The sequence below is a fragment of the Leiobunum rupestre genome, chromosome 9 (assembly GCF_980474605.1).
Source record: "Leiobunum rupestre chromosome 9, qqLeiRupe1.1.hap1, whole genome shotgun sequence".
In the NCBI taxonomy this organism is placed as follows: domain Eukaryota; kingdom Metazoa; phylum Arthropoda; class Arachnida; order Opiliones; family Sclerosomatidae; genus Leiobunum; species Leiobunum rupestre.
In genome coordinates this window covers 16,297,734-16,311,369 of record NC_143392.1, presented here as the reverse complement: position 1 = coordinate 16,311,369, position 13,636 = coordinate 16,297,734, and the positions used below count along the sequence as shown (strand labels likewise).

General features: G+C 38.6%; 1 protein-coding gene across 2 annotated transcripts; it reads right to left on the bottom strand.

Moving 5' to 3' along the window:
* Window positions 1–4,106: 4,106 nt before the first annotated feature.
* LOC149926687 (uncharacterized) lies at window positions 4,107–8,257 on the bottom strand. Of its 2 annotated transcripts, XM_090158288.1 has the most exons (12): window positions 8,174–8,257; window positions 7,497–7,840; window positions 7,347–7,440; window positions 7,077–7,278; window positions 6,250–6,619; window positions 6,021–6,185; window positions 5,612–5,801; window positions 5,297–5,551; window positions 4,912–5,226; window positions 4,673–4,848; window positions 4,453–4,587; window positions 4,107–4,308 (listed from the first exon to the last, which is right to left on the bottom strand). In XM_090158288.1, exons 2-10 carry the CDS (start codon window positions 7,809–7,811, stop codon window positions 4,718–4,720), a joined length of 2,037 nt encoding a protein of 678 aa, XP_090014414.1. In that variant the 5' UTR covers window positions 7,812–7,840; window positions 8,174–8,257; the 3' UTR covers window positions 4,107–4,308; window positions 4,453–4,587; window positions 4,673–4,717. The 2 variants fall into 2 exon arrangements, with proteins under 2 accessions (XP_090014414.1, XP_090014415.1); XM_090158289.1 differs by lacking the exons at window positions 4,107–4,308; window positions 4,453–4,587 and having other exon boundaries at window positions 4,701–4,848; window positions 5,024–5,226.
* Window positions 8,258–13,636: the final 5,379 nt, after the last annotated feature.

Below are 13,636 nucleotides of genomic sequence, written 5' to 3'. Positions count from 1 at the left end.
CATGACCGATAGAGCGTTGGTTTTCTGGGCAAGACAGGCAGAAATCGCCTCATCCGAAAGTGGCGCTCCCATGGTCGACGACCGTAATACCAGGAGCTGCCAAGTCAAACGCGGATCGAAAGTGATCATCGTCGTGATCGCCCGAATGGAGGACGAGAAGCTCACATTTTGACGGGTTCAATGACAGACCGGCATCGAGTGAAAGCTCTTGTAAAAGGATTAAATCATTAAGAACTACTTCTGGGCTTCCGCCCAGCGAAGAATCGTCTAGGTACCAGATATTTAATTCCGACCTCATACTAGATGCCACGCGCTGGACTAGGATTCAAAAGAGTGCTGGTCCCAATGGGTCACCTTGCTGAACCCCACGCTCCGAAGGGATTAAAGATTCGCCGTAGAAGAGATGCGATTGAGTTTTGTAGCATTGGCGAAGAAACAAGTACAAATCGGGAAACTCGTTGTACACGCGTTCCAAGAGGCGATCGCGACGAACCATGTTGAAAGCATTTAGGAAGTCGATTTTAAGTAAGACTCTCGCGTTCTGGTGAGGGTGATTAACATATTGGCGAGCCGCGTGGGCTGCGGCTTCTGCTCCCCCACGGGTACTGAAACCCAGCTGCGTCGGGCGAAGAAGGGGGCCAAGGGTCGGCATTAAGTGCGCGCTTCCCAATTTGGCGACAATACGGCGAATGGTACTACCCACAGCAATCGGTCGGATTCCGCCATCTTTCTTCTTAAGGGCGCATAGGGAAGCGCCATAAAGGACTGGGCAGATTTCCGGTGGAACGAGGCCGGCGAACATCAGGTTGCAGAGTTTGTGATGGCCTTGAGTAGGGAGTCAGGTGCTGAGGGCTGAGGCAATCCAACCCGCTCGCCGAACCAGGCGGGAAGGACCAAACGGCAGCACGGACTTGGAATGCTTATCGCGGCAGATTTTCGTCTCGATGTGGCTGACGGTTTTTATGACGTCACTATGTTAACTTAACAAAAAACAACGTGAGAGGGGAGCGTGCGCAAAGGGGATTTTTTTCTCTTGTAGGCGGGGCCAAAGCCGTCAGAGTTATCTTACCATACGCTATACGGCAGGATAAGTATTCCAAATAGAGGTATGGATTCCTGTCCGAATATATTGAAAACTATAGACTATTAGAGTTGATCTAATTCCGCATCACACAATATACTCAACATTTCAGTCTACCTTCTCTACCTATTTCTAGGAATAGCTCATATTAAAATTTCCCCCTTGGGTCGGACGCAACCCCCTCTTGGTACGACGCACTACTGACTTCGTATGGCCTTGATACTCAACGATTTAAAGCGCAGTCAGAAGCGACACGCGGAATTGAATTGGCAGAAGAAAGTAGTGGCTCACCGATCACTACAAGTCTACAAGTATATCAAAATAGAATGAAACCGAGTTAAAGCAAGTGTCGGCTGACTCGGCTCTAGTATAATTGCGTTCTTTATCGACATTTGTCGCCACCGTGCAAATTTAAACAAGTTGATTAGGCACATTACCCAGCATAATTCACCTATATGGCGTGGCCCAAAAGCATGCTTTTAGCTCATTGGGTAATCGTAATCACGTATCAGAAGAGACCATTTGTAATCATGTGCTCAGTCGACCTCGCTTGGATTGGCTTTTCGGCAAACACGTAATTGTCGACTAGAAAATAAACGAGGAAGACCCGGGTTCGATTCCCGGCCGGCGCTAATGATTCGCAAATTGATACTAAGACGAATACCGTGTAAAATTGTTGGAAACCCTGCCATTGGACGTTGAGAGGTTGCATAACACTCAGCACTCGGTCCGTCCCAAAGTCATTAAGAAGAAGTTGGAGAGAAAACGCCCGTACAAACACAACAGACTCAACATCCACAACCATCATCACACAAACTCAACACCGACAACATTCACAACACGAACTCAACATTCACAACCTACACATAAACATTACAATAACGAAATATCCAATCAAACTGAATTAAAACTGTCGCGACGGTGAGCGTTGACGAAAAAAAAACAATCCAAACCAAACCTAACCGCAAATTAATCCGTTAACGCTCACCGTCACACGGTGGTTTTGCCAACCCTTCGAGAAACTGCGTACGCAATGATTACCCTTTGCCCCGAAAATGCGAACGCGTTCGCAGGCCTGACAGGCAGACAGACCCACCCACAGACAGACACGGTGATTTTATAACCCCTCCTAGGGGACTTTGTCCCCTCGGGGAGGTAAAAATATTAAAAGTATTTTTTATGCTCATTACACTAAAATTTTAGTTGCATCACTTTAAATATCAGTTTAATTGTTTATCTACTTGCCATCAAATAGTTTAAAATCCAAACCGAAACGTTGGATGAAAAATTCCACATGTCGGTTTGTTTACATTACATTCTAAACACGTGATTTTCACTGGCGCCTGAGCGGTGGCACTTTTGGAAATAGTCGATCTCGGCGGGAAAAATGAATTAGAAAATTTTGAAAACGGTTGTAAATCATGGAAAAAAGGTTTATTCTACCTCTGACATCGACGAATATATCGAATAGTTTTCAATAAATTCCTTAAAGTAACGAAAAGCCATAATCGTTCCATTCGATTCTATGCTAATAGTTAGGTCCGGAGGTGGCTCCAGCACCTCCGTAGCGGCAAAGAACGAATTTCGCTATTTTTGATCTTTTGGGTAGGCCGCCTGGTGCGGGCGTAGTGAGCGCGCGAAGTTGGCCATGACTACGCGGAGGGAATAAAGTGAAATACACCGCCATTAATAGTTGGATAACTTGGATACAACTGAATACACGACGACGACGACCATTAGCAGTTAGACTACAGTACTACGGGAAATTAACCTTAGTTAGGTATAGTCAAAGATAATTTAAACTCGTACCCTAGATTCGAAATCACTCTCTCGCGCGTTGCCGATAGCGTTTACCCACTTCCCGCTGGAACTCAGAAAAATTCGCTCCATGGTTGGCGCCTTACCGCAACCGATGAAGCCCGATTTTTCTGAGGTCACGTGCCGGAAAAGGGTAAACGCTTCGTAACAAAACCGCCAATGGGAAAGCTCTCAGTATTCGAATCTAGGGTACGAGTTTAAATTATCTTTGCTTTCGTGTACCTCGCTTTACCGACTCCATAGCCACTATGTTAGCTCTCGTCATATCATACAGATCCACTTTGTTTGGCTATATACGATGGCAGGAATCCATAACGCTACTTGGAATGAGTATCTCCCCATATCCCCTGTGGTATTTTGTGGCGGAACATTGTGGGAGGGGCTAGAACGCTTATACCGCCTTAAATGACGTCAAATTCAGTGACAAACAAAGGCTTATAAGCTCCGCCTACTATGTTCCGCCACAACGGCGGGGAATCGAAGCCGTTATTCATTCCAAGTAGCGTTATGGATTCCTGACGATGGTATGTCTACTGAGGTGCCCTATATTATCCTTTGGAGCCTCAGCCACTGATGAATCTTAGGAAATGAGTGTGCGGATTCATTTTCCAATCTTTTCACTGCTCCTTACCCTCTCAATCTAAACTCTTGACTGCCATTTAATTGCAATACATAGAAAAGACTGTGCGTTTCGAAGGTCTCCTTCAGACTGGTTATCACTCTTGCTTTAGTATGGATCGGAATTGTAATGTGGAAATATTGACTACCAATTGTCATTGCCACCAATGACGTCCATTTTTCGAAACATAACTTTATACCAAACTAATTGTATTGCTTCGTGCAATTCCTGCTTAAGCGCACCACATTATTAAAGATTACCTGGGTCATGATATACTCCAATCTAAATTCAAGAAACTACAAGTCTTTCCCATAGACACCTTGAAGCCCTGGAGAGTGAAAGGTAATTGCAATGCCATTATTACTTTGCCTGTTTCTAGGTGGAATGACATTTGACTGTTAATAACATGAATGGTTGGAACTTGGAAGATCATATAATATTTTACTTTCATCAATTAAAACTTTTTCTTTGGTAAATGCTTTTTTAAAACCTTTAAATAAGGTTTCAGCCCTCCACCAAAATAGTATCAGCAGATGAAGAGTGGAAATGTAGAAATTTTATAGCCAATAGAAAGCCTAAACGCAATTTTGGGTCATTTGATCCCATACAATAAATTCCAATATCATCCCTAAATCTGATCTAGTCATAAGTTATAGTGCAAGATTGTTCACATATTCTTCAAGTTAAATCCCAGTTCCGCAGTGAACTAAAGCAGATCCCACTATCTCTCTGATGAATATTGTAGGTTCTGGAGAGTCAATATTTTTAACCAGTTCATATTCTTTTCACACTGTAATGAAAGGTTCACAACAATGATATTTTAAAATACCAAAATATTTTCCAAGGAATATGTTTATCTACTACTGGCTCACTATCTTCAATTTCAACTTATCTAAATTGCTTTCAAATAGACTTAAATAAAACACATTCTTACTTCATCTTTCTGGTTTTCCTATTTCCAAACCACTTAGTGAATATTATATTTTAGAAGAAGTTATCAGCCATAGGCCAACATCCTCTCCTGTTATAGAGTGAATTGGTTACTCCTGATATTTCAACACTTTCATTCCTATATCGAAATGGGAAAATATGTTTTAAATTCAAACTTAATTTTTTCCCTGTATGAAATTCTTTAAGAGATTAATTTAATTTACCCAAATCTCCTGAATTTCATCTATTCATCTATCACCACTGCCATTTCAGGATGTACAAAAGGAAGAACTAAGGCTGGCTGGACTTTGCTTTAGTTCCAATATGGTTTTGTTGGTCCCTTCACTTAGAGACTCAACTGAATAGTCACAGGCGACTTTTATAAGTTGGGCAACATATCCTAAAAAAGTAATTTTTTTGAGTCCATAGTAAATTTTATAAACAAATTATAAAATAGGCCTACTATAGCTTGATCCAACCATAATTGGTTTAGCAGAGAGCTCCCCAACCTTCGCTTTGGCAGGGAAAATACACCATCTCCGTTTTCCATCCTCAATTTTTGCTTGAATACTAACAGAGTTCTCATTAAAATGAAGAGCTGCTAGTATAAGCCTAGCATACAGTTCATGGAAAGAATAATTGTGGCTCTTAGGAGCAAAATGAGAAATGACAGAGTGGAAAGCCTCTACGGAAAATGTCTGGTTGCTAGATGACATAAGTCCAATATCCTTGGTGTAGGCTTTCACTATCTTTGATAGCTTACCATGAGCATGAGATACTATATGAGAAATTGCAATTTAAAAATGTATTCTTTAATTTAGTAATTTTTTTAATATAAAAGTATGTACTTGGATTTAACCACTGGTTTGATCTTTCCTCTACATTAATAGATTCATGAGAACAGTTCTCGAAGGGTGCATCATGTCCATCATGTTTATTAATAACATGCCTCAGTAGAGACGTCCACTTTGCCCTCATTAATTCTGTATTGCCAAAACTGGTATTGGCTACCCAGTAAATGTGGTTCTGGATAGATTTATTCCACTCCGAAAGCACTTCAGAGCCTTTGGTTTTGGCAGCCTCGGTTATTTTGGATTTTATGGCTACATAATGGCGAAATCTCAGTTACACTGTTACAAAGAATGTTTCATAAATTTATTTACATTTCACAAGATTCCAGCAATCAAAAAGGTGCCTTATCTTCGGATAATTTTTCCTAAGAAAAGCACTAATTTGATCATTCCTATCTGTAACCATACAGACAACATTGAATTGTCGCTGAATAAAAAACTTCAATCCATGGATAAAACTCTCAAACTCTATTGTAACATTATTCTTAGTCTGATTGCTCTGCTACCAAAAATTAATTGTTAATATTTTAGTGACTTGCATAACATCAATGTTACCTAAGACTAAAAGCAATGGAAGGTCTCCTTAAATTTGGTAGTGGTTGAAATTAAGGTGTAATGTAATCTACCAAGAACCACATCCAAATACTAAACACACAATCATACATCCATGCTTTAACTGTCAGGTAACAAAATAAGTTAAATAACTTTTAAAATTAATTACTTGTATGAAAACAATATGTATAACTTTTTTCAGGGAATTTTCTAGAAAAGAATAAGTTCCATATTTTGAGCGCACTCCAAGGTGGTTCATTCTACCATTCCCCACTAATGTCAGAGGTTTAGTGCTTAGTGACTGCAGAATCAAGCTTTGCTCCTTCTCCCAAACCTACATGAATCATCAAGTGAGATTGTGAAAAAAGTAATTATAGATATATTTATGTATATTTTACATGGTTTATGGCACGGAATAAGTAAGCCTCTTGAATCCTATAGAAAGTTGAGTGCTCAAACATCTGAATACCAACAAAACTTAGCATTTGTAAAGCCTTTGTTGGATTAACAGCGGAGAAAGATATTGCAGCGGCAGTCAAAATGTTCCCAGCTGGTTTTTTTCCAATGAATGGCTGACTGTTCCAACAAAATGTATGATGGTTGGGACACGTAGCGCGAACAGTCAAACAAGTGCCATTGACAGATTTACTTATGGAACACAAGGCAAGACATTGAAAACAAACTTTAAAAAGCTGAAAAAGCTCAGTCTCAAAAACGATAAATTTCTTTTCAGCCATCACATCAAGGTCCTTATTCAACTCCCTAGATCTAAAAGGAAACCAAAACTGTAATGAAATGGATTATGTAATTAATAGAGGTGTGAAAGTGCTCAAACAAGTACCCAAGTCCATCCCCAAGGTTCAGAAATTACTCAAGGAGTGTAAACTTTTTCTTTGGCGCCTCCAAGAAACTCAAAACGGTGCTGCATTAGTTACTTTTTTTCTCTTACTCTCCCCTCATATTGTCAGTTATAGAGCTACTTCAATCATTTTTAAAGTTGACGAATACATTTTTAACAAACTTTAAGCCAAAAATCTGATATTAAAATCATTAATTTTTATTTAATTTTTTTTTAGAAATAAGTTAAACAAAATTAAACATTATCCCATCAGTCTGGACTAAAACGTTTTGAGCTCAAATAAGACTTTAAACGATTTTCTAAAGGACTAGGACTCAATTCATAAAAAATAGGACTAGCACACCCCTAATAATTAAAGACTATTACATATCCTCCTTGGGTCTCTCCAATCTTATGTCCAAAGGGTCAAGTTTATCCTCTTCATCTTCCTCATTAGCCTCATCATCATAATGATTATGAAACTCATCTTTATTAAAGTATGAATTTTTAAATGACTGAAGGGGCAAAGTTTGGCATGACTGGTCAACCATTTTTTTCGCAATGGAGGTAATAATACCAACCTGACACGCTGAAATACATGTATATGGCCTCTTCTTTAATTCGAAAATATGTAAATAGTTTTATTCTATTGCCTACCAGTATGTTTCACATTTCGAGTTTTCTTTTCAAATTTAGCTGCTTGCAACTCATTAATGACTGAAATTTTCATAGGTGGCTCTCCTAAATCATCCTATAAAAATAATATAGAGCTTGTTGCTTGTTAACTTTAAAGTTTTGTAAACATACAGTTGAGCTGTGCTTCCTTTTCCTAATGGTTGTACCAAATAAAGTTGGAATGGCATTTTTCTTCAATCGATTTGGAGCTGGAATGAATTTGGGGTCAATTCCCACTAGAGTTTGACAAATGCGTTCATAGGAGTCTTCAATGAAATGAAGCGAACAAAGTTTTGACCGCTCAAAAACCTTGCGAGTTGGTGAACCTATGTTGGCCAGCCACTTGGCCCTAGTTTCCACATTTCTAGGTAATGTGTGAAATGTTACACCAGTATCATAGCTAGTACTTTGACAACCAGGAGCTATGCATGTTACTTTTGATGACATTATGAAACTTCAAAAAGACTAAGCAAAATCTGAAAATCGTTTGTAATAATAAGAAGGTATTAAAAGTAACTTAAGCTATACGTAATAAAAAATAGTCGTTAACTTTCTTTAAAACCCAAATAATTTCGCAAACCATACAACGAATCACTGTAAAAACCTCTCACGGAAAGGGGGTAAAAAGAATGTAAAAAGACCGGAAATAGTAAAAGACATACCAGAAAGCAGTGAAGTGGAGCATACAAATGTTGGCGACATAAATAACAACGCGCGAAAATTTTCCCTTTCAAAATGAAGAGCGCTGAGCGCAAGTTTAACTTTTATTTAAAAGTAACTTAAGGATAATATTATGTTAAGTTACTTACATTTTCAGAAATCGAATTGTTCAATTTATAAGAAAAGAACCAAGTACCGTTTCTTATAATATTATCTACTTGCAACTATCGCAATAAGGACTGGGGCTGGTACCAAGCCGAGCCTCTCAATCAGAGATCCTATATTGCAGCTACCCTAAGGGAAATATGAAAATTTTTCTCGTATTTATTAGTCCATGATTAGTCTATGGTTTTCTGGATGCCCGTATCGTGGCGTTATCTAGTGGAAAAGAATAAAACTAACCAGAAACACGAGTTAATTTTTGGGAACAGTGCCGGATTAAGAATTAGGCACACTAGGCCCCATGATAAATTTGGTCAGTGGGACACCTTAAACCTTCAACAATATGCCAACATTATAGTAGCTTCAAAATATAATAGAAGTTCCAAAACTTTCAATATTAAATTATATTTTTACTGAATAAAACTAAAAATTAATATTTTATTTATAAAAAAAAGTTCCAATGACATCGTCGGGGTGCCGAGGCGCTGGCGGTTCAGCGTGGATTCATTTTCAAAACAATTTTAACCATTTTTAACACATTTTTAAAAGTTTGGCTAAGCCCGAGTACCCGACGAAAGAAACTACGTAGTTGAACAGTACTAAGTTACGTCTTATATTTGGCAGGGTCCCGCTGATTTAAGAGTAAATGTGTTTAACCATGAATCTATTTATCTATCTATTCATGGTTTAACCTAATAATGGACCGCATTGTCTAGTCACTAGATTCACGTTTTTTACAACACAAAAAGTTGTATAAAGATTTAACTTGCTTGGACACAGCAAATTTTAAAAATATTACAGAGAAGGGCCTAGAAGATGACGCCTTGGATGGTGTTAAACTTTCTCCACGAATCAGTAAAGATGAAGTTATGTTGGAATTGCTTTCTTTTGCTTCGAACTTCGACGTATTAAAATTATTGCTTAATTGAAAAGGAATTGTAAGATGAATTGGATGTAGAAGCAATTATTGACAGATTCGCACAGTCATCTAGTGTATTCCAACGATTACTCAAAATATAGTGGAACATGAAACATGCTTTTAAACAACCGGTTAATAAGTAAAATTTCGGCATTTGTCTAAAATATAAACTAAAAATAACAATCTATATAATTATGTTTACATTTAGTATCGACTGTATATTGCCTTTAATATGTTATCTGTAATTATTAAAAACATTATATCGCTAAAACATTTCTTTTATAAATGGCGACGAACCAGCGACCTATGAGTTGCCGTTTCAAAGAGTGTTCCAATGGAAAGGAACTGTTACAACTAGGTGATTTATAAAATGCTATGGCTTAATAAAAAATCGGGATATATTTTACGCGAGACAAGGGAACACCTATATTGTGGGCTTAGTAGTCCAAAAGGAAGAGGCGTTGGGACCGCAACTCACAGGTCGCTGGTTTGATTCCAGCCTGAGGCATGTCCAGTGGTATTCCTTGATTTAATTAAAAATATTATAGCATTTATCCTTCTAGTTTTCGGCAGTAGCGTAGTTCGCACACAATTGAGTAAAAATAATTAAAGCGAGATAATTATTAACATAAAACAATATTTCAGGGGGGAATGTTCCTTTTTCGGAGGGTGTCTCCCCCTGTCTACGCCTCTGGTTTTGGGTGGGCCCCCTTTGACCCCTGGCAGTCCACATTTTTAGACCCAGTCCGCCACTGCCGCGTAGCCTCTATTTCGTTTTACGGTGATCTATAGAGGTAGAACCGTACCAAAACGACTACCTTGTAACCTTGCATAACCAATCTCTTGTCCACTCTGTGATTCCGTGTCAGGCCGCTCAGCATAGAGGGGGTTGCCCCACCCTTGTTCATTTTGTTTGGCCCCAGCATAGTTTTTTATATAAACATCGTTAGGATTTGAATTGACAACATTTTCCCAGCAATAAACAAATTTGAATAGTCGAACTATAATTTGGATAATCATGGTCCAGTTATTACTTCCTTTAAGTGGGTGAAATGGCATTTTTATTAATTTTTTGGTTTAAGTTACGTTGTGAATTGTCACTTATGGAATTCAGGAACGTATGTAATTAAGTGCTTCGTCTTAGAGGGGTAGGGCGAAAAGTTAGGTTTTTGCCTAGTCAAATAGAAAAAGGTTGGTTTTTGGGTTCAAACAAAGTTCAAATAGAGAGGAGCATGCAGTGGCATAGCCAGATGGGTGGACCAAGGGGCAAGTCCACCCCCTACGCTACTGAGAGCATGGACGCCGGCAGAAACAATTTCAAGTCATATAGCGAACTCGCCCGATGAAATATACAACCTTTACATATACAACGATCCGATAAATGAACGAGCTATAGCTAAAGCTTAGTAGGAATAGGGATATAAGTTTCCCGAAATTGATGTAACACACATTTCAAGTAACTGGATCACTCTTCTTCGTCACTGCACTCCCCAAAAAGTTCGACAGAAAAAAGAGGTATGGCTAAAGAAAGGGGGGGTGGAGCAATTTCCCCGTTTGCCCACCTCTGAGGGCGCCCATGGAAAAAAAAACCATTTCCCATTTTCAAAATGGTCATTGTGTCAACTCTAGAAAAAGTTGGTTTGCTTAGCTACCCTCTTACTCCATCCTTGAGTCCTCTACTTGTATTAAAGGAGCCTCCGATAGCCTAGTGCCTAGAGGCCCCCAAGGGTCTTAATCCGGCACTGTTTGGGAAATAAATTTATGTTTTCACTCCATGCTCCCTGTGAATGAATGAATGAATTAATGAATTAATTAATGACTTTAATACCGTCCATAAATTACAATGGTCCCTTTTTAACTCTACCGGTACAATAGGATAAAATACACTGAAACAATAAAAATAAATCAAGAAAACAGTAAAATGTAAACAATGATATGTTATATGATGATATTATGAACTTATATACAATGGAAAAACTAATGAATGAGCAGGGGCAACTCAAAGAATAATAAGGTCCAGAGAATTGTTCAGTTCGAAGGTGTTTTTTGGATGTGGGCTTTATCCCACTCATACAAAATGTTTTGTGTGAAATTTATACGATCCCAGTCCATCTCCAATGTCGAATAAAAACCAAGGCGCTCTTGGAATTCAGTGTCATTAGAACGCTCGGGATCCAATGGGAGCAAAAGTGGATATAAAACAGAAAGTCTGGGAGGACCCGGTAGCCCTGTTCCATCAAAAATGAGGATCCCCCAAGCATGCCCCTAGTTTGTGCCTACCACCTTTGGCGGAGCATTACAAATGGCGCTTTACTCGCATGTACCTGCGTAAATCGGCTGATATATTATAGTTCTTCTTCAGTTCCTTAGCCACCTGATTATATAGTCTTTGGGCTGGATTTGGTGCGTCTGCTCTTTGTGAAAATTCACATGTTTGGCAAGGCTTAGGTAGATAATTGATAAAAACGTTTTTGTTTTATTTGAATAGGGTGTGCGGCTTAAAGTGTTTAACGAATTTAAAAACAATCAAACTTTAAAAGAACTACTAGAAGATATGTGCTCTCAACACGAGTTGTTACATTCGCATTACTCTGAAGAAAGAGGAGGATAGTGGCTTTCTGTACGCATGGAACAATTGGGTATACAATTTAGTACTTAATGAAGAAGGAATTGACCCAGTTATAATTTGTGACCCAATATATGCAAATGAACTCTCCAATCTCAGTTTGCGATTCAGCATTATTACCTTGGTTATTACTATCATTGATTAAATAACCTTATAAGGTTATTTAATCCATGTTACCATGAATCTATAGATTCATGATGTTACTATACTAAAATTTAGTGTTGTAAGTCGGAAAATTTTCCGGAAAATTACCGACGCCTTTTTTCCGGAAAATTTTCCGTATTTTACCGAAAAATATTAAAACGTTTTCATTCCATGATTTGTCTAATATATTGTTTGCAAATTTAAATAAAGCGGCATTTTCACCTCATTTTTTCTAATCTAAAAGTAAAACTAAACCTATAGACTAGTTTAAACTGGTTGAAATGTAACACTATTAATGTTTTGTAGTATGTTTACTGATATTAGTCATTTTGAATCGATAAAAAGTTTAAAACATTAAAAACCCTTGAAAAGTAATTTATGTTTAAATTTTTTATTTTTCCGATTTGCGGAAAATTTTCCGCAATTCGGAAAATTTTCTGGAAATTTTTCCGCATTTTATTTTTCCGGAAAATTAACAACCCTACTAAAATTTGTCTACATCCCTATCTACTGGAATTTTAGTTAAGCCTTGGTTTAAATCTTCACTGGTTTGTATAGTAACAATTGAATACAAATCTTTTATAAATAAATTACACTGACTAAATTTACTTTTCGGCTTTAAAGCTAACTCTTCTGGTGTATATTTCTTACAAGCTTGAGCCACAGTGACTCTTGAACTTAACAGAGGCAAAATTTTTGAAAAAGGAATAAATTAACCAACGAGACAACGTCTTCGGGAGATTTACCAAGGAGGATATGCTTCTTGGTTTTACCGCTAGGTTAGCTAGCATCGCCCATCTGAACTATTTCCTCTGACCGTGACGTCATGAGACATAGGCCAAACGTAACAGAGTCGTTCCTGATTGGCTCAATCATTGTATAGGGGAAACAGCTCCTCATTTTTGAAGGAAACCACTGGGAAAGCTAACGAACCCTTTTCCTCCCAGACTTTCTGTTTTATATCCACTCTTGATGGGAGGCGATAACTCGCGAACGCGGAGCAATGCATAACCTGGGGGTCTATTCTGTAAATATTCGAAATCCAATTTTCGATCGAAATCTACATTTCGAACTTCGAGATCCCGACGAATGGTATTCGGTAAAGATTTCGAATAAGCATTAATCAATGCAAATTGTCGAAGTCGATCTCGACATGGTATAGGGTATCGAGATAGAATTCCCATTCGATTTTTTACAGAATCGCCCCCCTGGTGGTACACGTCTTGTACAGACCTTGGATTAATAATAATAGTATTATTAATCCAAGTACAGACGAACCGCACAATAAACAACCTGGTTCAGCACCAAAAATATCCGCGAACCGACTGGTAACGCGTCGGTTCTGGCCTGAAAGTAAAGATGACTTCGTCGATCGTTATCATAAAACTGCTCCAGGTTGGGTTTGGATTTCCGCGTGTATAATTTCATGCTCTGGTGGGAATTTATGTCTTTTTGCCAGTTATCGATCGTTCGAACGTTTTGTCGCCGATTTATCAATCGCTTAATTGGTTCCACTCCCGGAGGTTTGAGACATTTGCGCGAGAGACCGCGGACCCATACGGCCCGTCGAGGTACGTCGTCCGAGTGACCCATTTTGTTCGAAGGCCTGTGTTTCGGATGTATTGATACACAGAATGGGCGAGATGAGATTCCTCTATAAAGCAAAGGCGTCCGAGGTAGCGCAATTTACTTTTTGCTTCTCTTTCGTGAAACAAAGACCACGCCATTTCACCCTTAATAGCCGAGTTTGCAGTGATGAAA